This window comes from Rattus norvegicus, chromosome 1 (genome assembly GCF_021556685.1).
Source record: "Rattus norvegicus strain SHRSP/BbbUtx chromosome 1, alternate assembly SHRSP_T2T, whole genome shotgun sequence".
NCBI lineage: Eukaryota > Metazoa > Chordata > Mammalia > Rodentia > Muridae > Rattus > Rattus norvegicus.
The window spans coordinates 145,795,777-145,817,624 of NC_141534.1; the positions used below are offsets into that span (position 1 = coordinate 145,795,777).

Below are 21,848 nucleotides of genomic sequence, written 5' to 3' on the forward strand. Positions count from 1 at the left end.
ACTACAGATGAACTCCGACATCCTCTTGGAGCTTGAGTAGGAGCCAAGGCTGCCCTAAAAACTTCCTGGCCAGAATCTGCCTGCAATGTTCTCCCTATCCCCTGGTTATGAAGTTGGAGTTGCCACAAATCAGGAAGCCTGGGCTGCACTGTGGAGGGGCTTCTGGAAATGAGGGATCCAGGAGAGAGATGGGAGTCAGCCAAAACTATCAACCACTATTCTCTCAGGTTTGACATCTAATGCTAGCAAAACAATTAGAAGTGTACGTGTTTGTGTGTGTGTGTGTGTGTGTGTTGATGGTGTGCCTGTGGAAGTTAAAGGATTCTCCCCTTCTACCATGTGTTCTGGGGATTGAACCCAGGTTGTCATATTCTATGGCAAACATCTTTATCATACCACCCATCTCACCAAACCTGGACCAACTTCCTCCCTCCCTCCCTCCCTCCTTCCCTCCCTCCCTCCCTCCTTCCCTCTCTTTCTTTCCCTTTCTTTCTTTCTTTCTTTTTTTGAATTTTGTTCTTTTTTCTTGAGACAGTTTCTCTATGTAGCCTTGGCTGTCCTGGAACTCACTCTGTAGACGAAGCTGGCCTTGAACTCACAGAGCTCTGCCTGCCTCTGCCTCCTGAGTGCCAGGATGAAAGGCATGAGCCACCACTGCCAGGGTCTTACATCTTTCTATCCCAAGGTTTGCAGTTAGTGTTCTTTACCCAAGGAGCTTCCTTCTTCATGGCTCTCACAGTCAACAGTCCTCAATGGTCTTTACACAGAACTTCTCTGCTGGAGGAAGAATCATAGCAAATTACTACTACTGTGGCCGGAGGGTAGAAGCTGGCTCACGCACGCACACACACAAAAAATATAGTGAATTTATGTAGTGGTACATTCTATAACCTCAATAATTAAGAAGATGAGACAAGATGATTACCACAGGTAAAAGGCCAACCTAGACTAGAGAGTAGGACCATGTCTTTTTTTTTAAAAAGGTGTATATTCTTATAAGTGTACATTCATTTATACAGATATTTATACAGCCTCACTGGAATATAAGAAAGAGAACTCATGTGGGTCAGAGGAATTCTCGACGGTGTGAAAGCCGATGGGATTGGACTGACCTCGGGATTCAGGAAATAGCTGAAATTGTCCACAGTAGGTGTATAGCACCCCGAGTACTTTATGTACCTAAGAACGCAGTGACCCCACAGGAAGAACTGGTGAGTCTCACCTTGGTATGCAGGGAATCAACCAGACCCATCAACCCTCACCTCCAGCCACCACCACTGGCCAGACAACAGGAGTAGGCCCACTGCTAGGTAGGAAAGAAAGAGTAGCACCTTGGGGGAAGTAGCGATCAGTGCTTAAGAACCCCATGCCCGGGGTTGGGGATTTAGCTCAGTGGTAGAGCGCTTGCCTAGGAAGCGCAAGGCCCTGGGTTCGATCCCCAACTCCGAAAAAAAGAACCAAAAAAAAAAAAAAAAAAAAAAAAAAGAACCCCATGCCCAATGAGGCAGTACCTGCCTCCGAGGAGATCACATGCCCAGCCAGCATGTTCTGACAGCAACTCTCACTTACAAAACTCGAGCACCCAAAAATCGCTGTGCACTTGTGGAAGCCAGCTCCATAGGAGAAAAAGAATGTTTGTATTTGTCGAAAACATGCAGAGTTGGGGAACATGAGCTGTGTCAACTTGTTTTATGTCAGCTTGACACAAACTAGAGTCCTTTTGTCAGAGGAAACCTCGGCTGGAAAAATACCCCACCAGATTGGCCTACAGGCTTGATTGATGGTAGATGTAGGAGGGGCCAGCTCTCTGTGGGTGGGACCACACTTGGCCCGGGTGCTATAAGAATCGGGCTGAACAAATCCTGAGGAGCAAACCATGACTTTCTCCTTCATGCCTCTCACTCCACTTCCTGGCTCCAGTTCCTGTCCTCACATCTCTGGATGAGAAGCTACAAACTGTGAGATGAAATAAACCTCCTCCTCCCCAAGTTGCTTTTGCTCAGCATTTTATCACGGGATAGAAACTCGAAATAAGACATAAGTTCATCATGAAAGAGCGTGACACAAGACAAAGAACGGTTTTATTTGTCTAATAAGGACTAAGAGTGTCTGGGGACAATGTCAAAGGTGCATTTAAGTAAGACCATCCAACAAAGCAAACAGCATCTAGTGAATGGGAGCCCTGGCCCCAAAAATCACACCTACGGTGGATGGAGAGGAAGGGACGTGACTTCTACCCTGGACAGAGTCCAGAGCTCTTAGCTACGAGGGCGTTCATCCGCAGGGCGTTCATCCGCAAGTCAGCCCCAAATACAACTGTTCTAAGGCTGCTACTCCCTCCCTGGAATCTTAGGTGGGAAACCCCTTATCTGCCCACTGCTGCTAAGATCATTAGAGCTTTAAGCCCCTCTCTTTCTTTTTTTAACTGAATTGCAAGTAAGCTTCTCACTCACCTTCACACCCTAAGTATCAAAGCGATTACAAAGACAATCACGGAGAAGCCACCTAATTAGTCTGTGAAATCCTAACTTCTCTCAAAGTCATTGCCCTGTAACCGCAAAGGCTGATGGGAATTTAGCTGCCCCACAAGTCTCCTATTAAAGACATGCCTGTGGGGTTGGGGATTTAGCTCAGTGGTAGAGCGCTTGCCTAGCAAGCGCAAGGTCCTGGGTTCGGTCCCCAGCTCCGAAGAAAAGAAAAATGGGAAAAAAAAAAAAAAGACATGCCTGTGCCTCACTGTCCTCTAGGTCGGTTTGGGATGAGATGCCACTAGAGCGGTCCTAAACCTAGGGAAGGCTGGGGAAACCAGTCACCTCAGGCGTTCCGTTCCCTGTTTTGGGTTCAGGAAAGCTGAGGAAGGGCCGGGATGCTAATGAGGATCACATGGTAGGGCATCTCCTCACAAGGCTGTGTTCTCAACCTCAACCCGGGGACCGAAGAGCTGCTCAGCGACAACTTTGCCGTCATACTTGGGCAGTGTACCCCCAAAGTCAGCAGGCAAGATATTCTCATCAATCTCCTGGAAGAAGCCGTCCAGGTCATCTCCATGAACGAAGACCTGCAGGGAAGTGAGCAGGGCAACTGAGCAGAAGGGTGGAGGAAGGGAGACAAAGGCACAGAGTGCTGTCTTTGTCTGGTGATATCTTTCTCTACAGCCTCATGTGGTGCCTTCCGGGGGTTGTTCACCCAACTTGGGACCAGTCTGTGGAAGGGTCGGGAGGCAGCCACACACTCACCCTCTGTAGCAACTTGTTCTTCAAGAAGGGCTTGACCACATTGTAAGTGGTGGTGAAGTACCATGGTTGGTGGATGAAGTGGATAGCTTTGAACCTGGCTGGGAATGAATCCTGCAGTGACAGAGAGATCCCCCAGCCCCGTTGCTCCAATGGTCTCAAAGCTTCCTACTTACCCTCACACACATGTGTGCACTCTCGAGTACACGCGCGTGCACGTACACACACACATACACGTACACACACACATACACGTACACACAGGCACACACAAGCACACATACACACATGCACACACACACACACACACACACACACACAGGCACTCACACGCATTCACACGCAGCCTCTCCCCATGGATTGAGGGCTGACTTGTCGGGCACCACATGTAGCTCATCCCAGGGCCAGTCACCAGAGAACCTTAGCTTCATTTTTGACTCCAAGGTACAGGGAAGATACCCTGCAAGTTACACAACCTAAAACTATCCTATGATGAAAAATAAAAACAAAAATGAAATCCTGGACGTATTTTTTTTAATGGTACCCTTCCTTTGGTTATTTGGTGACTGCGTGTTTGGTGTATGTATACATGTCTGTGTGCCAGTGTGTGTGTTAAGGGGGTATTGTTTTTTTTTGAGTCAGGGTCTCATGTGTATTCAAAGCTGGCCTTATGACGTGACTGACTTATGACTTGGAACTTCCAATCCTCCTGCCTCTTCTGTCTTTGGAGTGCCGCACTGACCAGGGCTGGGAATGAAACTCGGAGCTCTGTGGATGTTAGGGAAGCACTCTGCCAACTGAGCAGTGTCCTCAGCCTGGGGACTGAGTTGTTTTCAAACTACTTGTCCGTTGGGTGGACTGCCAATCATTGTAGACTATAAGGACATCGTGGCCACCCTCCGTGTCACACACCGCCATTCCCACCCTGTCTTCCCCGGTGCACATAGGGCACATAGAAGGTAGCTCAAAGGAGCCACTGTGGGATACCAGCATATAAAGGAATCAGAGTGGGTGAGGAGAGTCCTTCCTCAGGATGAACACTCAAGCAAAAAGAGGCAGCAGGATCCACGTGGCCAGACAGCCTGAGGTTCCAGGACGACTCTGCCACTTTATCTGTGTGTGAACTTAATCTGTGACCTCCATCTCCAAGCTTGAAAGATGAAGCAGAAGATATGGGCTAGACAGTGAGATTAGACTCCATCGTCCAGCAAGTATTTGTGGCTGAGATGAGGGCTGTCACTGCTCTGGATGACGCTAGATTGTCAACCCCTCTGATCCCTTCCTGCATCACGAAATGGGAAACTAGAGCAAGCCTCCCCACCTGTGAGAGGTTCCAAGGTCTCACCTGGAGCATGTCCACCATCTTCTTGAGATCGGAGGGGCGGAGTCCCGCGGCCTGCTGCATGGTGAAGCCCTTGAAGTTCTCCACAATACAGAAGCCGTTGATTTGGGTTTCCTCGTTCTCCAGCAGTTTCTCCAGAATGAAACAATATGCCTGTAAGATCTAGAAGCACAGAGGCTTAGGTACGTGGCTCAGTCATAAGGCCCTAGAGTTGATCCCCAGCATCTGAGAGCCTGAAGCACAGCAAGCAGGGTTTAACATCCTACCCACGGAGATGATTAAAACTCAGGGTCCTGAGTGGAGAGTCAGTTCGCTGCAGGGATTTACCAGAGGTATCCATCTAGGACTTCCCCCTCACTGAATACAGGCCAATAAAATCACCCTGGACGTCACATTCATGTGGGATAACCCCACCTTGAGCCCAGCATCCTGTGAGAGAGGAGGGAAATGCTGGAAGCTTTAAGCTGTGGAATACTGGGAGCACTGAGAGTGATGTCAAACATTAACAGTATGGGGAGCTCACTCTTCGTGACGTTTCATGCCACAGAAGGACCCCTTGCTGGGTTTTGGTTTTGTTTGTTGGTACAGGAAATCAACAGGAGAGTCTTGGACAAGTGCTAGGCAAGCGCTTACCGATGAGCTCCACCTCCAGCCCTTGGTTTTGTTTTTTTTTAAAGGGTCTTATTTTGTAGCTCAGACTGGCCTTGAAAACTGCTTAGCCCAGGCTAGCCTTAAACAAGAGCTCATTCTAACACCAGCTCTGCTGGAATTGTAGATCTAACCACCATTAACTACCCTGCCTGCTGTGATCTACCTTTCCTAGACCCACCCACTCTTCCTTCCTCCCTCCTTCCCTCTTTCCCTCTCTCCTTTCTTCCCTTCTCTTTTCTGTACAGGGCATTGAACCCAAGGTACTGCAAACTACCAAATGACATCACCCAGCCCTGTTTTTCACTTTGCATTTCTAGACAGTGTCTTACTAAGTTACTTAGATTGGCCTTGAACTCACTCTACAGCCCTCTTGTAATCAGTCCTCTTGCTTTAGCCTTCCTAGTAGATGGGTTTACAGGCCTGTGCCACCAAGAATGACTAATTCCACTGTTATAAGAAAACTGTGAATGGCTTTTTGTTTTGTTTTTTGGTGTGTGTGTGTGTGTGTGTGTGTGTGTGTGTGTGTGTGTGAAATTGGAAGGATCAATAATTAAAAAATATCTAGGTACCAGAATTATAGATGATTTTAAGTTAATAATTTTTTGTATATTCTAAAAGGAATTCATACTATCGACATTACTAAAATTCATGTTTTTAAATCTTTTTCTAAAAAAAGAAAAAGAAAAAATACCTTCAGTAGTTGGAGCTAGAGAGAGAGAGCTCTGTGATTAAGAGAGCTTGCTGTTCTTACAGAGAACCTGAGTTTGGTTCTCAGCACCCACAGGTAGCTGACTTGTAACTCCAGCTCCAGGGAATCTGATGCCTCTGGCCTCTGCAGGAACCAGCGCTATGGACACACATACGCACATATATACAGGTAACTAAAAATAATATAAAACTCGAAAGTCATGGTGGTGCATGCCTTTAAACCTAGCATTTGGGAGGCAGAGGCAAGCAGATCTCTGTGAGTTCGAGGCTAGCCGAGTCTACATAGAGATTTCCAGGCCAGCCAGAGCTATGTACAGGGACTTGGTCTTAAAAAACTAAATATATGGTTGAGGATTTAGCTCAGTGGTAGAGCGCTTGCCTAGGAAGCGCAAGGTCCTGGGTTCGGTCCCCAGCTCCGGAAAAAAAAAAAAAGAACCAAAAAACAAAAACACAAAAAAAAAAACTTTAAAAAAAAAACTAAATATATGTAAATCATTATAAGAGATTTTATTTATATATTTTTATTTATTGGTTTGTTTGTTTTTTGAGAAAGGGTTTCTCTGCAAAGTTGGGATTAAATGCATGCCTCCACCACTGGCTTGCTTTTATTTTTGTTATCATTTTTTTATGAGGAAGATATTGACTCCTCTGGAGTCTGACAGGAGACTGTGAGACTGTGTGAGCTCCCTCACATGAGTGCTGGGAACAGGGCACGGGTCCTCTGCAAGAGTAGCAAGAGCTCTTAACTGCTGAGCCATCTCTCTGACCCTCCTCCCCAAAACAATGTCTTTTTTTTTTTTTTAAAAGGCGTAAATTCTCACGCTAGTATCTTGTTTACTGAGAAGGCCTAGAAACATCTTTAATTAGACCAGGCATGAGGTGGGGGTGTTTGCTGTTTCCATCACCATTTTAACTGGAGCGAAGGACTGGCAGGTGCAGTCTAATTCCTTCTTAAAGTCTGGGCTCTAAAGACTAGAAAAGGTGAAGAAAACAGTCTCGTTTATTTACAGATAACAGTTTACTCAGAAACACGGGTGAAGGCCAGGGATGAGGCTCACGTGTCAGCACGCTTGGCTAGCATGACTGTAATCCTGGGTTTGATTCCCCGGCATACATAAAATGACATGTGGTAGCACACGCCTGAAACCCTGCACAGCAAGAGGATCAGAAATTCGAAGGCCATCCTTAACTTCATAGTGAATTTAAGCCCAGCCTGAGATACTTGAGACAGTGTTACAAAACAAGGAAGGAAGGAAGGAAGGAAGGAAGGAAGGAAGGAAGGAAGGAAGGAAGAGCCCTTAATTCTTCTCCTTAATCAACTATCTTGAGTGCTTAAACAGAGAAGCATACAGAAAGCAGATGGTTAAGTAGGACAGAACCTGTACTTTCCAGAATCTTCCAGCCCATTGTCCTCTGGTCCCCATTCTCTCTATTGCTCTCAGCTTTCGGTATTTGGCAAGGTTTCCTTCAGCTCACAGCCCACAGCTGCTGCCTCCACTTGGCGGTGCTGGGGATACCCAGGCCAGTGGGTTCTTCTTGCAAAACTGCTGGGCTTTCCAGCCACCCTGGAGCATCCTAGGAACTCCCTCCCTGCTTGGAAGATGCTCACTACCTGGCTTCCTCCCTCGGCAGACCTTGCCTCCCTGGGATTCCAGCAACAGTTAGTAGAGAGAGCCCAGCTGACCTCATCAAAGGTGACTTCTTCACAGTGCCAGTTTTCAATGTTGAAGAGCATAACCACTCGACCATACTTGTCCCGACTGGAAAGGACACCAGGGTAACCGGCCTCGATAGTGCAGCGGAGAGCCTCCATAGATAGGCTATCGAAGAGTTCAGGGTACTGGAGCCGGAAGTTCACATAGCCTGGAAGAGGAAGAGTGAGGGAGCCATTCCAGCCTCACTCACCCAGCTTCTTAGGTGGCACATGACAAGAATCAAGGGTCTGGTTGCTGTCTGTGTATAACAGAACATTCAACTCTCTGTGTCCTGTGTCCTCTCCTTTCCACAGGATAAGTATGATGGTTTGTATATGCTCCGCCCAGGGAGTGGCACTATTAGAAGGTATGGCCTTGTTGGAGTGGGTGTGGCCTTGTTGGAGTGGGTGTGGCCTTGTTGGAGTGGGTGTGGCCTTGTTAGAGTAGGTTTGTCACTGTGGGTGTGGGCTTTAAGACCCCCACCTATGGCCTTATTGAGCACCAATGGGAGGAGAAGCCCTTGGTCCTGCCAAGGCTAGACCAACACCTGCCCCCCCCCCATTGTAGGGGAATGTTAGGAAGGGAAGGTAGGAAGTGGGGGGTGGTTAGGGAGGGGGAATACCCCTAAAGAAGAAGGGGAGGGGGATGTGATAGGGGGCTTATGGACAGGAAACCAGGAAAGGGAATAACATTTGAAATGTAAATAAAAAATATTCAATTAAAAAAAGACCCCCGTCCTAGCTTCCTGGAAACCAGTCTTCTCCTAGCAGCCTTCAGATGAAGACGTGGAACTTTCAGCTCCTGTACCATGCCTACCCGGATGCTGCCATGCTCTTGCCTTGATGATAATGGACTGAACCTCTGAACCTGTAAGCCAACCCCAGTTAAATATTGTCCTTATAAGAGTTACCTTGGTCATGTGTCTGTTCGCAGCAGTAAAATCCTAACTAAGATAGTAAGATTGGCCTGTCTCCCCTAACTCCTGTGGCAATTATACGGGGTTCGCAATGTGAGCATCGAGAGCCATGCAGACGTGAGGTAGAGTCTGGACTCAGAAGGCTTTCCTTATTCCAGCAGTGCCTACACGGTCCACAAATGCCATTCTTACCAACCCTGAACAGGTCTCTGCCTTCACATGGCCATGTGTAGCCCCAGCCTGAGGCCCAGAGGAGGAGTTTAGGGAGCGATTGCTAAGAAGCTGCTAAAAGCTTCTCTGCTGCTCTAGAACACCCGGTCTGACCTCACCTCACCTCACCTCTGCCTTCTCATTCCCTCTGTCTGATAACTCCATGTCTAATGTCCTCGGGGTCTTATTTTCAGACGTCCCTTTGCAGTAGGAGCTTTTCTAGACACTTCACTCACAGCTCCAACCTTCTGTCCTTTATACCCAACAGCTTATTTTCTCCTTACCACCTGTCACTCAAACTCTGCCTATGTATCCTACTTCTCAGGGCTATTGTCCCCACCTACAGAATGGAAGGTCTACAATGGCAGGGGATGCTTGAGCTCCTTCACCTGGAACAGTGGTGGGTCCAGGGTGACGCTGAGGTGACACTTGGGGATAGAGGGGGGAACATTAAAGGGAAAGATGTTAGCTGCAGACCACCTGCTTCAACCCTCCCCCCTACAGACACCAAAGACTCGATTTCTGCAGGAAATGTTTTCCTTCATCCAGCAGAGCTGTCCCAGCTCCCCAGTCCCAAGGCAAGCACCATCTTTGGTTCCACTGAGGTTGGGGTTTAGTGTCAGGTAAGAGCTGAAGGAGGCTTCTTCACCTGTAACATTCCAGAGCCCAAGGTGGTCCTGAGGGGAAGAGGAGAGTCTACAAAGGAAACACCTTCCTTTGTCATCTAAATGTGGTTTCTGAATTTTACTCACTGCATCCTAAGACTGACAGAGAGAAGAGCCATCCATCCATCCATCCATCCATCCATCCATCCATCTATCAATTCATCCATCCATCCATCCATCCACAAACTGCCCAAGTGATGTTAGAGGCTGCTCAGTTCGGGCACACATGTGCACGTGTACACACACACACACACACACACACACACACACACACACACACACGAAGGGTTTGGAGGCAGTGACTACCTCGTGGTATAAGGGAAGTGTCTTAGTGTGGAGAGGTACACTCGCCCCACCCACCCCACCCCACCAGGGCCAGCCCTTCAGTGCAGGCCTTACCTTTGAGCAGCTCATAAGCCCGGCCCACATCAAACTTTCGGGCACGGATGAAGCGCAGGAGGAAGGCGCTGTCTCTTGCCTGCACCCTCTCAGCCACTGCCACGGCCAACTCTTCCCCAGAAGCTGCCTGTGCCTGGACCAGCTCCTGTAGCTCCCTCACCGCCTCATCCCGGGTTTCCTCCCTTTCATTCAGCTCATCCTTAGCCTGCAACGGGGTGGGATGGGGCAGAAGTTATCAATGGGCGCTGTTGAGGAACAGGGCATGTGAGAAAAGGCTCAAATCTAAGCGAGCCTGCTGGGAGTGCCCAGAGCGCTGCAAATGTGGTCTTAGTTTGTGCAGCTCTGTTCTAAACGGTCAAGGAGTGGCACGCTGCTCTCTCATAGACATTTGGGTTTGGAGAAAGTCAAACTGCTCAGCCTGAATTTGTTTGCAAGATACTGACAATAATAAAGTGTTTCTAACAAGTGCCCATGTATACTGTGCTCTTACCAAACAGTCTGCTAGGTCCTCTAAAATAGTGTGTATTTTTAAAAATTTTATTGAATTTATTCACTGTATGTGCGAGAGTTTTGCTTGCATGTATGCATGCACATATGCATGCTTGGTGCCTGTGAAGGTCAGGAGAGGGCGTCAAGTCCACTGGAACTGGAGTTATGAATAGTTACGAACTACACTGTGGGAGATTGAGCCCTGGGAGAACAGCAAATGCTGTCAACCACTGAGCCATCATCTCTCTGTTCCTACATTATGTTTGTAAAAAAAAAGGATTTATTTATTTTATGTATATAAGTACACTGTTGCTGTCTTCAGACACACCAGAAGAGGGCATCAGTTCCATTACAAAGGGTTATAAGCCACCATGTGGTTGCTGGGAATTGAACTCAGGACCTCTGGAAGAGCAGTCAGTGCTCTTAACTGCCAAGTCGTCTCTCCAGCCCTACATTATGTTTTTAATCTTTGTCACAACTCTTTGTAGGAATGTGGTTGGGTTTTTTGTTTTTGCATTAATTTGTTTTCCCTCTCTCTCTCTCTTTCTCTCCCCCCCCCTCTCTCTCTCTCTTTCTCTCTCTCTCTCTCTCTCTCTCGCTCTCTCGCTCTCTCGCTCTCTCGCTCTCTCGCTCTCTCGCTCTCTCGCTCTCTCTCTGTGTGTGATGGTGTGACATTCATGTGGAGGTCAGAGGACCACCCACAGAGCTGGTTCTCCCTCTACTGTGTGGGATCCTTGGGATCAGACTCATTTGGCCAAGCTCCATGACAAGTGCTCTGTAGTTAATGAGCCACCTTGCTAAGCTCTGGCTTTTGTTTTGGATGTTTTAGTCCGAGTCTCTAGCCCAGCTGACCTCAACTTTGATATACAGCCAAGGTAGCCCTGGAGCTTCTGATCCTGCCTGCACCTCCCACGCGCTGGGGTTACATCTCAGTGATGCTGGAGATCTAATACAGAACCTCGTGGCTAGAATTTTAGACTACTCTGCCAATCAAGTCCCACCCCCAAACCTATTTTTGTTTCTTTTGAGACAAGATCTCTATATGTAACCCAGGCTGAACTTAAAATTATAATTCTCCACCCTATGCCTTCCAAGTGCTGGGATTAAAGGCATGAGTCACTACACTCAGTTAGTGGTCTGATCCCCATCTCCCAGAGGAGCAGGTTAAGGGGGCTAGAGGTGTTCTTGCCCTAGTGTCCCCAATGAGGAGGAGGCATTTCTGGGGCTTTTTCCTTCACTCGGTGGCCTCCCCGACTTGATCCAGCAGAGGGCAGCCTGCCTCAGCCCCAGAGCTTCTTTTTTTTTTTTTTTTTTTTTTTTTGGCTGGGCCAGAAGTTCTGTTAAGAATGACTGGGTTAACTCTTCCTTTGGACAGCATGAAGGGCAAGGGAGAAGGATTCAGATGTGGACCACCTGAGAGCACGGGTCAGTGGATATAGTGTTATGTGCACAGATGAGAGCCTGAAGCTGAACTCACCCACTTCCCATTTTGCCCCCGCAACCCTAAGAACCCTGCCAGCTCCAGGAGAGCGCACGGTGACCACACTGAGCTAGACTAACTGCCATGGTTCATAGGCACAGAAAGAGGCCGGACCCAGAGAAGGAAAGCTGTTTGCTCAAGGTCACACAGCTGGTTTATGTGTGGCCCCAGAACTTGAGCCCGATGCTTTTCTATTGGGGACAATGTACACTTGTTTACTCGGGCCACTTCTGAAGCAGTGTTCTTTATATCTGAGTCTAGGATGGCTCCCGGCCCATAAGCTCCAGGCTGGGGTCTTAGACTAAGGTGGTCTGAGTACTGATAAGCCCATGTGTTGTAACTGACTCCAGGACAGTTTCTAGAACAGGTTAGTCTCTCAGATCTAGGATAGCCTAGAGAGTGGGACAGAACTTTTCTAAAGGACAGAAGCCCATTCATCCCACCCTTGCTGGTTGCTTCCCAGGCTGTCCCAGCCACGCCACTGCTCCCTCCCACTCTGGCACCTCACCTTCTGCAAAGTGTGGCGGGGCAGCTGGCTGCATGGGCCAAAGACAGGACCATGATCCTTGGTTGTGAGCTGTTCTAGCTGTGCCCGGAGCTCCTGCTCCTCTTCAGGGACCATTCGGAATGTGCCCACCTGGGCAGAAAGGAGGCAAGTAGAAGGTGGGACAGCTCTGCCCACAGCAGCAAGAACCACTGGCAAACGGGATTGCACAGTGCCTTTGGCCAAGATATGTGCTAAGCCTCCTCCCTTCAGTGGGTTAGGGCCCCAAAGAGATTGTTGGGGTGTGGGGAGGAAGGGTCTGGGATACTCACCCCCTCTGACATACTGCCTCTTGAAGACACTGAGGGGAAAGAAAGAACCTGTTTGCTCTGCCCTGGCCTCTCCAGGTGGCCTGTCCCCAGCAGCCAAGGAAGTCAGGTTTGCAGTGATATTAGAAAAATCATTTTGTGTTTGTCTCAGAACAGTGGGCCTCGAGCATTCAAGTCCTTCCCAACAGCCAGCTGATTGGCCAGACATATAGATGGGTCTTGGTCCCTGTGGTTCTAACTAGAGAACTAAAATTAGAGCCCATGTTCCCTACGTGGCTCTGAAGGACATTTTCCTGGGCTACACTTGGGGAACACTGCATTTGGAGGGATCACACATCAAGTACACTAGTCTTCAGCTGCGGTTAGCCAGGAAGAAACCAGAGGGCCCTATCCTCAACCACAGAGCCAGATCACTGCAGTGTAAGGCAATCTTCCTTCCTCTCAGTAGCCTTCCTTCCCCAGTGCAAATGCGCACTCCGGAAACCTCTCAGCCTAGTGGATGGTTCCATCCCCAGGGCATTCATGGTTAGGAGCCACAGTGAGCAGTTATGCAGTCAGTCCTGGGTGTGCGTTCAGAGCTTTGTGACGCGCTAAGGACTTCTAAATGCATTGTTCAGAGACTGGCACGGCAGCTCACTCCTGTTTTATCTAAGGGGAAAACAGATCCAGGAGAGTAGGTAACTGGTTCAAGGCCACAGAGCCCAAGGATACATACCTAAGCTGTGACTTCTGTAGGCACCAAGAAGCGGCTAAGGAACAGGATATGGGACTTGGATTCCAATCCTGTCTTGCAAGCTGTGTGATTTCACCCGAGCCTTGACCGTCCCTTGTTGGGATGGAAGGGTTAATATGTAATTAAATAACATACACCAGCACAGATTTCTGGGCCACCAGAACAGTTATCCGTCGTGACCCATGTTTCCAGATTTTCTCCTCCCAGACCCAAGTGTTCCCAGTGACTGTGAGGATCTTTACATTCTGTTTCCACCTGTGACCAGGTTCCGTTGGTCAGCTTGGTCATCTACTCATAGTTGGTGAGTGGCTGGGGCTTGAACCTGTGTCTACCTGACACCCAGTCTCTTCGATGCTTCAAGCCAAGTCATCTCTGTGCAAAGTCCCTGGGGGAACTGGCCCAGAATTAGCAAATAAGGTACAATTAGTTACCAATAGTAGGGCCAAATACCAAAAGTATTTGATCATCTGTAGGTTGGAGAGAGCTGGATTTGAACCTGGCTTTTACCACCCGCGTGACCATGGGCAAGGTATTGAATCCTTCTGAGACTGAGAGCAAATTGAGGATAAAGTATCTGCCAAAGTGACTGCCATGAAGACCACAGGGTTCTGTGACATAACTGAGAGTGGAGTCCTGCTCTACAACGGAGTCTTTTCTCCCTTTCTTAACACGGAGATTAACCTAATTTGTACATCAAAACTTGAGGTTCTCCGAGAATATCTGAGGGCCTGTTCCTTTCCTACCACAGCCCTGGAAAGGACAAGGGAATTCTTGGGGCTGGAATCTATCCATAAGAACCAAGTACAGGGGTTGGGGATTTAGCTCAGTGGTAAAGCACTTGCCTAGCAAGCGCAAGGCCCTGGGTTCGGTCCCCAGTTCTGGGAAAACAAACAAACAAACAAAAAAAAAACAACAACAACAAAAAAAAACAAGTACAAGCCATCTCTTTGGAGAGCAGACAGACATCCAAATATTTGACAGACAGACATCCAAATATTTGACAGACAGACATCCAAATATGTGGGCATAAAGACCAAGAGCTGACTATTGTGGCTCATACCTACATTCCCAGCACTTGCAAGACAGAGGCGAGAGAATCAGAAGTTAAGGTTTTCCTTGGCTACATAGTTAGTTCAAAGTCAGCCTGTGAATACATGAGACTCTACCTCAAAAACAAAAAGCAAAAGCTGAGTATAGTTCTGCCATCTTTAATCCCAGCGGTCAAGGAATCTCTGATTTCAAAGCCAGCCTGCTTTACATAGTGAGTTCCAGGACAGCGAGGGCTATATAAGGAAAACCTATCTCAAGCAAACAAAGCAAGGGAAGACTATGAAGAACTGGAGAGGAATTAGAGGCAACCCCTAGTCAGATGTGCAGATCACCAGCCCGAGTCTTAGAAACGCAAGACTAAAGTCAGCACAGAGAGGCGCTTATCTCTTATTTTTAAATCCATTAGCTGGAGGCATTTATGTAATAAAAACATGCTACCCCTAGCTCCACATAGATGCTCTCAGGCATTTAGAATTAGCAAATAAGGTACAATTAATTACCAATACTAGGGCATAAAAAGTATTTGATCATCTGCAGCTCTAACTCAATCAGGCGCTCTCCATGTGCATGTGCTGCATCTGCCTCTGGCTCGGCCTGCAGAATGGCAGACCACTTTACAGGCAGTCCAAGCAATCCCTGACCACTCACCCCCTCCCACACACACACTCTTTCTTATGCTCGCTGGCCCAGTCAGACCTGGTCACTGACTTACCTGATAGCTCTTTCTTGGGGCTACTGGGTGCCTGAATTGTTCTGGAGCTCGGGAGGCTGTTTCCTTTGGAGGTGTGGTCAGGTCAGCAAGCTGGGATTAGTTTGTCACAAGGAACTTCTCAGGCCCACCGTTTCCCATTCAATCAGGCTCACGGGAGGCCCAGAATGAACCAAGCGAAGCACCCTGAGGGAGAGGGGAGAGGCCGGGCCTGCAGGGCCACCATCAAAGCCCTGCTTTGTGAGCTCCTGCTTGGAGCTCTGTTCGGCCATGTGGAAGCTACTTCACTGGGATCTGGGCCAGCCCCGTCTCATTTTCCTGCCCTCTCTCTTCTCAAACTGGGAGGCAGGGGAGCCTGGGAGAATACTCCCTCTCCACAAAGGGCAGGACATATAGAGAAGTGAAGAGAAACTGTAAATGTGACCAATGCAGCAACCGAGGCCTATGGTCCACCGTCCCACATGCAGAGGAAAATGGAGTCCGCAGGGCTGAGCCGGGGAGGACCCGCTAGGTATCCCAGGCTGGCCTCAAAACACACTGCCTACTTTTTTGTATGTGTTTGTAGGATGCTGAAGATTGAACCTAAGGCCTGACACATGGAAGAACTCTATTACACCCTCAGTCCCTGGCTCCTTTTGTTTTGTGCAGCTCAGATAGGTTTTGAATTCCTGACCCTCCAACCTCTGCGTCGCCAAAGGCAAGGAAGCAGGGGTGTGGCGCCGCGGCAGATTTGCCTTGTCCGTGTTTCAATCCTTGCTCCAGCACCTTTCTCACTGTGAGGTAACTTCCCCACGACGTGAGTCAGTCTCCTCTGAGAACTGGGATGACTAGAGATCCAGCTGGGGCTGTGGGGGAAGTCTTGAGATGAACGCAAAGCACCCACTTCAGCGGCTTAGCTGCCTGATCCCTGGTAAGTGTTCTGCGGAGCTTGTAGTGCTCATAGTTGTGCGCAGTGCAGAACCAGTGGGTACCTAGGTGAAGGGAATGCGTCTAACCCGTGGTCCGAGAATGCATCTAACCCGTGGTCCGACCAGAAACCCCTGATTAGCCCCTCAGCAGGGTGCCACGGCCTCTGACTAGGTATATCACTGGGGTATGAGGGATGCAAGTCCTTTAGATCATTCTCTGCGCAGGATTCCAAAGTCAGGGAGCTCCCTACTTCCACCACAGACTGTAAGTAAACTTATCTTCAGTCTGGGCCCAAACAGCCCACCTTTGATTCTGGTTCTCTCTCCTTGAAGTGCTCAGGGTAGGGTTGAGTTCATGTGCACAGGCCATTCATTTCTGGAGTCCAGCCAAGGAAATGGTCTGATCTCACCACAGTTCGGGACTTACATATCCTAAGGAGGTGGGATCAAAGGATATACTACCTTGATCTTAGACCTCCAACTTCCGGGATTCCGATAGAGTGAATTTCTATTGGTTAATTCACCTAGGCTGTGGCTTGTTTTGCCCGAGGAACCTCACTGGCTATGATAAGAATAAGAGTCCCAGTTGCCCCCTAAGCTGCTAAGATGTTCTGTAAGGACCAATGAAAGCCATTCATAACAAAGCACCCCTGTGTACCAAGAGGACTATATATTCTATGACATGGCCTAGTCGGAGAGGGCTGCCTAGATCCAACCTGTGGGTCATGACCCCTTGCGGGGGTTGATGGACCCTTTCATAATGGTTGTGCATCAGATATCCTGCAAATCAGTTATTTACATTGTGATTCATAATGGTGGCAAAATTACAATTATGAAGGAGCAACAAAAATCATTTTATGGTTGGGGGTCACCACAACATGAGGAAGTGTATTAAAGGATCACAGCATTAGGAAGGTTGAGAAGCAGTGGGCCAGAGCATCTCAGGACAGGAGCAGGCAGGAGGCCCTCAGGGGTAGAAGAGCTCCCTTTGGCACAACTTTCTGCTCACAGCTCTTCTCCTGCCTCCTCCTACCCTCCCCTCCCATCCCCAGAGTCCTGTTCATCTCTAGCTCCTCTGGCTAGAACAATGGTGCCACTGTCCTCAGTGGCCCACAAACTTACACTGCTGCCCCGGCAGACACCCTTGGGCTCCCTGGCTTCCCCCGCCCCAGCTGACTGAGGAGATGGGAGGAGGGGCTTGCATTTGCAGGGTCAGCATATCAGTGCAAACGCCGTTCAACTTTGTTTCTGTCGTGAGCCAAAACGGACGGGTGGTATTCGTGTCACAATTTATTGAATTAAATAAAAAATATAACAGCTTTCTTGGATGCAATTTTCCAAGTAATGTTAATTTTGCTTGAAAAGTTGGCTATCGACAATCATCAGAATTTCATTCCAATCGTATTTGCCAATATTAACTTTTAGATCACAGGCATATGTGTGTACACATATATATTCAAACATATATGTCTATATATACACATGTATGTATATGTATACATATACATGTGCATATACATATATATTTCAGAATGGGCGTGAAAGAGTTATAGAGCCTGCACCATTCAGAAAGGTATTCAGTAAGTCTTAGAAACTCAAGGGTAGAGCTGTTCTGGTACAGAAGCATTAGACCCAAGTTTAGGAAGCATGCAGAGGCATGCACACTTGTGTTATTTTTTTTAATGTGTGCACAGGAACACACATGTTTGTATCAGCAGCTGGGCATGCATGTGAAATGCAGGTCAGAGGACAACTGTTGGTGCCATGTCTTGGGCAAGTTCTCTCACTGGTCTGGAACTTTCCAAGTGAGCTATGTGGCACAACTTTCTGCTCACAGCCTTTCCAAGTGACTTGCTAGCGAGTCCCCAAACCGGCCTGTCTGAGTCTCCCCAGTAGTGGGATTACAAATGAGCCAGCCCCCAGTAAGTACCTACATAGTGGCTCACATAGGGAATCTAGGTGGTGAACTGAATGGGAAAAGATTAGCTGCTTCGGTAAGGAAGCCTGCACCTGAGTGGAAAAGCTGACGCTAATCCAAATCTATTCTTTATCTTCCTAACACTGTTAATGCTGGCCAGCCACGTGTGCTGTCACATTTGCAACCCCAGGCACTTGGGAAATAGAAGCAGAAGGATTAGGAGTTCAAGGCCTGTCAGCACCTTAGCATTCCTTCTAGGCTCTGCCCAGTAGTTACCTAGCAACAGCCAGGTAGGCCCAGCTTGCTATAAAAGGGATTGTTTGCCCTCTCTTTGCTCTCTGACTCTCTGCCCTTTCTCTCTCTCTCTCTCTCTCTCTCTCTCTCTCTCTCTCTCTCTCTCTCTCTCTCTGATTCCCTTTGTTCTCTCTGACCCCATTCTCGCTCTCCTCCTGCACCCCCCCAACACCCCTGCTGTGTTCCTGGCTGGCCTCTTCTCTTTCTCTCTTCATGCCAGCTCCATATCTTCCTCTCTCCCCTCTTTCTCTGCCTCTACTCCCTTCTCAGCCCCTCTTCCCATGCTCCCAATTCTATTCTATACTAGACCCATCATATGGCTGGTACCTCAGGGGGGAGGGATGCCTTAATATGGGCTACCTGAGGTACCCTCACCCACTGCACCATACCGCACTCTATAAAACATATCCTTGACTTTACAAAACACATCCAGGCCAGTCACAGTTATGTGGCAAGTTAAAAGTCATCCTGGACTATGTGAGATTCTGTCTCAAAGAAACATAAGCACAAAGTTAATGGTAATAAAAAAACATAGGTGCTATATCATTCATGTATCAGGGTAGACATTCATACAGACAATTCAATAAGTGCTATGAGAGGCACACACAGAAACTCGGGGGTGCTAGTGAGTTTAGTCCATATAGACCTATTTAATTCATATAGACTGTCAACAGATTTACAGCTGAATGGTGCGGTCCCAGAAGGAGTTTGGAAAGAAGGTTTTGTGAGGAGATGGGATGAAGTCGTCTGATTCTTTAGTGAAAGGATTCCTCTCAGGAATTGCCCTCCACCTCAGCTGTTGGGTTTTAGCTACTTCTCACAGTTCAATGTAGAGATAGAAAGGTAGAAGAGTCCTAGCAAGGAGCACGGGAAGACAGTTATCAAGGTTTTGAATATGCTTGGCCTAGGGAGTGGCATTATTAGAAGGTATGGCCTTGTTGGAATAGATGTCACTGTGGGCATCGACTTTAAGACCCTCATCCTAGCCACCTGGAAGTCAGTCTTCCACTAGCAGCCTTCAGATGAAGATGTAGAACTCTTAGCTCCTCCAGCACCATGCCTGCCTGGATGATAATGGACCGAACCTCTGAACCTGTAAACCAACCCCAATTAAATGTTGTCCTTATAAGAGTTGCCTTGGTCATGGTGTCTGTTCACAGCAGTAAAACCCTAAGACAACAGCTTTTTCTTCCAGATCTGGTCACGTAGACCCATTACCCTGATGTCCTTACCTACCCCTTCGTTCCCACTGCCACAGTCTAGACTAATACCACAGACAACTTACAGCCTTATCCGAGGGGCCCTACTTCAGTCTTCACACTCAGCTCACCATCAAACAAGCTCAGGTGCTTCCAACACACACATACACACACACACACACACACACTCAGGTGCTTCCAACACACACACACACACACACACACACACATACACACACACACACACACACACTCAGGTGCTTCCAACACACACACACACACACACACACACATACACACACACACACACACACACTCAGGTGCTTCCAACACACACACACACACACACACACACACATACACACACACACACACACACACTCAGGTGCTTCCAACACACACACACACACACACACACACACACACACACACACACCCTCTTCAGGTGCTTCCAATGCAAAAGACCTGGTGCTTCCAACACACACACACACACACACACACACACACACACACACACACACAGGTGCTTCCAATGCAAAAGACCTGGTGCTTCCAACACACACACACACACACACACACACACACACACAGGTGCTTCCAATGCAAAAGACCTGGTGCTTCCAACACACACACACATACACACACACACACACACACTCAGGTGCTTCCAACACACACACACACACACACACACACACACACACACACACCCTCTTCAGGTGCTTCCAATGCAAAAGACCTGGTGCTTCCACACACACACACACACACACACACACACACACACACACACACACACACACACACACACACACACACACACACACACACACACACACACACACACACACACACACACACACACACACACACACACACACACACACACACACACACACACACACACACACACACACACACACACCCTCTTCAGGTGCTTCCAATGCAAAAGACCTGAAACGCCCCCTCCCCACACCCCTCTTCAGGTGCTTCCAATGCAAAAGACCAGAAACGCCACAATTGGTTCACTCCCTTCTACACTGACTTCAAATACAGAGCTCAAAAAACGCTTAATCGTTCATCCCGGAACGCGCATGCTACTCTGAGGTCTCCCGTCCCATCCCACTCCTCCACCCTGAAAGCGAGTGGGCAGGTTGCATCCCCTTCTCTCGCGAATTTGGGCCATGATCCCCGCAAAGATTCACCCCCTTGTCATCTAAAATGGTACGCTCCATCAAATTAGGAAGTCGGAAGTGCGCCTTGGGGGCGGGACTTGTTGCTCTGGGAAACGGAAGTGCGGCTACGTGGAGTTGAGCGGGAATTTTGGAAGGATCCTTCGCTGAGGTTGAGGTGATTGTCTAGGGCTTACCGGGAGGGAAGAAGTGGGATGGTGAGGACAGGAGGGCTCCCCTTGCGACGTGGCGTCCCGCCGTACCTGGTTCCTGCGCATGGGTCGGGGACATCAGCTTTGGCGGGTTTCTCCGAGGCACGCCCCGCTCAGGCCTCCTTAATGGTCCTGCCCTGCAGGGTCAGCACCTGCTTCCGGTGGGTCCCCCAGCCCGGTTTTGCGCGTGGAGCTCATGGGAAGACCGGCCATTGGCTTCATGTTGGATAGGCAGGATACTCAAAAAGTGCACTCTGGAGCAGAACGGAACTCCAAAAGCTAACTACCCCACCGGATGTTTTATTTCGATTTTCGTTTACATAGCGTTTATTATAACATACAAAGCAATCACCTAGTCATCACTAAACGCTTACTTTTTTTTTTTTCCGGCACTGTATATAGAAGTTAGGATAGCAAAATCTACATTAGCTGCTCTATTTTATAGTTTTTCCTTTTTGTTTTGTTTTTGAGCCAGTGTCTGAGATTGGCTACAAACTGTGTAGCTGAGGATGACCTTCTGATCCTGAGTGCTGGGATTACAGGAGTGCATCACCATGCCGGGTTTACACAGTTCTAGGGTTACGACGTCATTAAACCCAGGGCGTCAGGCCTGCTGGGCAGTTCTACCAGCAGTTTAACCCTCTGGTCCACATCAGATATTTGTTAGTCCCTTAATATAAGCCTGTTACTGTGCTCAAAATAACAACGATAAACAAAACTGGAAACAGTCATAGAACTGTAGACACCAGTGGGAGACCTAGCCATAAATTTAAAATGTAATATTAAAAGGGGGAGGTGTGGCTGGTGAGATGGCTCAGCTGTTAAGAGCATTGGCTGCTCTTCCAAAGGCCCTGAGTTTAATTCCCAGCAACCACAAGGTGGCTCACAACCATCTACAGGGGGATCTGATGCCCTCTTCAGGCAGGCGGATGTATATGGAGCACAGCACTCATACATTAAATAAACAAAAATTTTAAAAAAGGTGGTAACTTTGTGGAAGGAATTTCACTGGTGTTTGCAGAGGATGTGAGGAAGAGCATTTAACCTGAGCATCTG

The 21,848-nt window shown here is 48.3% G+C and overlaps 2 protein-coding genes across 5 annotated transcripts in view; one reads left to right on the plus strand and one right to left on the minus strand.

Moving 5' to 3' along the window:
* Positions 1-2,059: 2,059 nt before the first annotated feature.
* Rlbp1 (retinaldehyde binding protein 1) lies at positions 2,060-20,942 on the minus strand. 3 transcript variants are annotated; one of them, XM_087655796.1, is made up of 10 exons: positions 20,778-20,942; positions 15,096-15,278; positions 13,316-13,426; positions 12,604-12,632; positions 12,296-12,424; positions 9,819-10,023; positions 7,619-7,797; positions 4,579-4,737; positions 3,237-3,347; positions 2,060-3,058 (listed from the first exon to the last, which is right to left on the minus strand). In XM_087655796.1, the coding sequence occupies exons 4-10, from the start codon at positions 12,613-12,615 to the stop codon at positions 2,900-2,902; spliced, it is 954 nt and encodes a 317-aa protein (XP_087511922.1). In that variant the 5' UTR covers positions 12,616-12,632; positions 13,316-13,426; positions 15,096-15,278; positions 20,778-20,942; the 3' UTR covers positions 2,060-2,899.
* Positions 20,693-21,848, plus strand: part of Fanci (FA complementation group I) — a 56,412-nt gene continuing 55,256 nt past the window's right edge. Inside the window, exon 1 of one of the 2 annotated variants that reach the window (XM_087619900.1) lies at positions 20,693-20,758. The gene's annotated coding sequence lies outside the window, so the exon portion shown is untranslated. 2 annotated transcript variants of the gene reach the window in all.

Bases quoted from the DNA above. Each gene is read 5' to 3' on its own strand.
- Rlbp1 (XM_087655796.1), bottom strand. The intron at 3,348-4,578 runs GTGAGACCTTGG...CTGTCACTGCAG, and splicing joins AGATGGTGGACATGCTCCAG to GATTCATTCCCAGCCAGGTT. The intron at 3,059-3,236 runs GTGAGTGTGTGG...ACTTCCCTGCAG, and splicing joins AGAACAAGTTGCTACAGAGG to GTCTTCGTTCATGGAGATGA.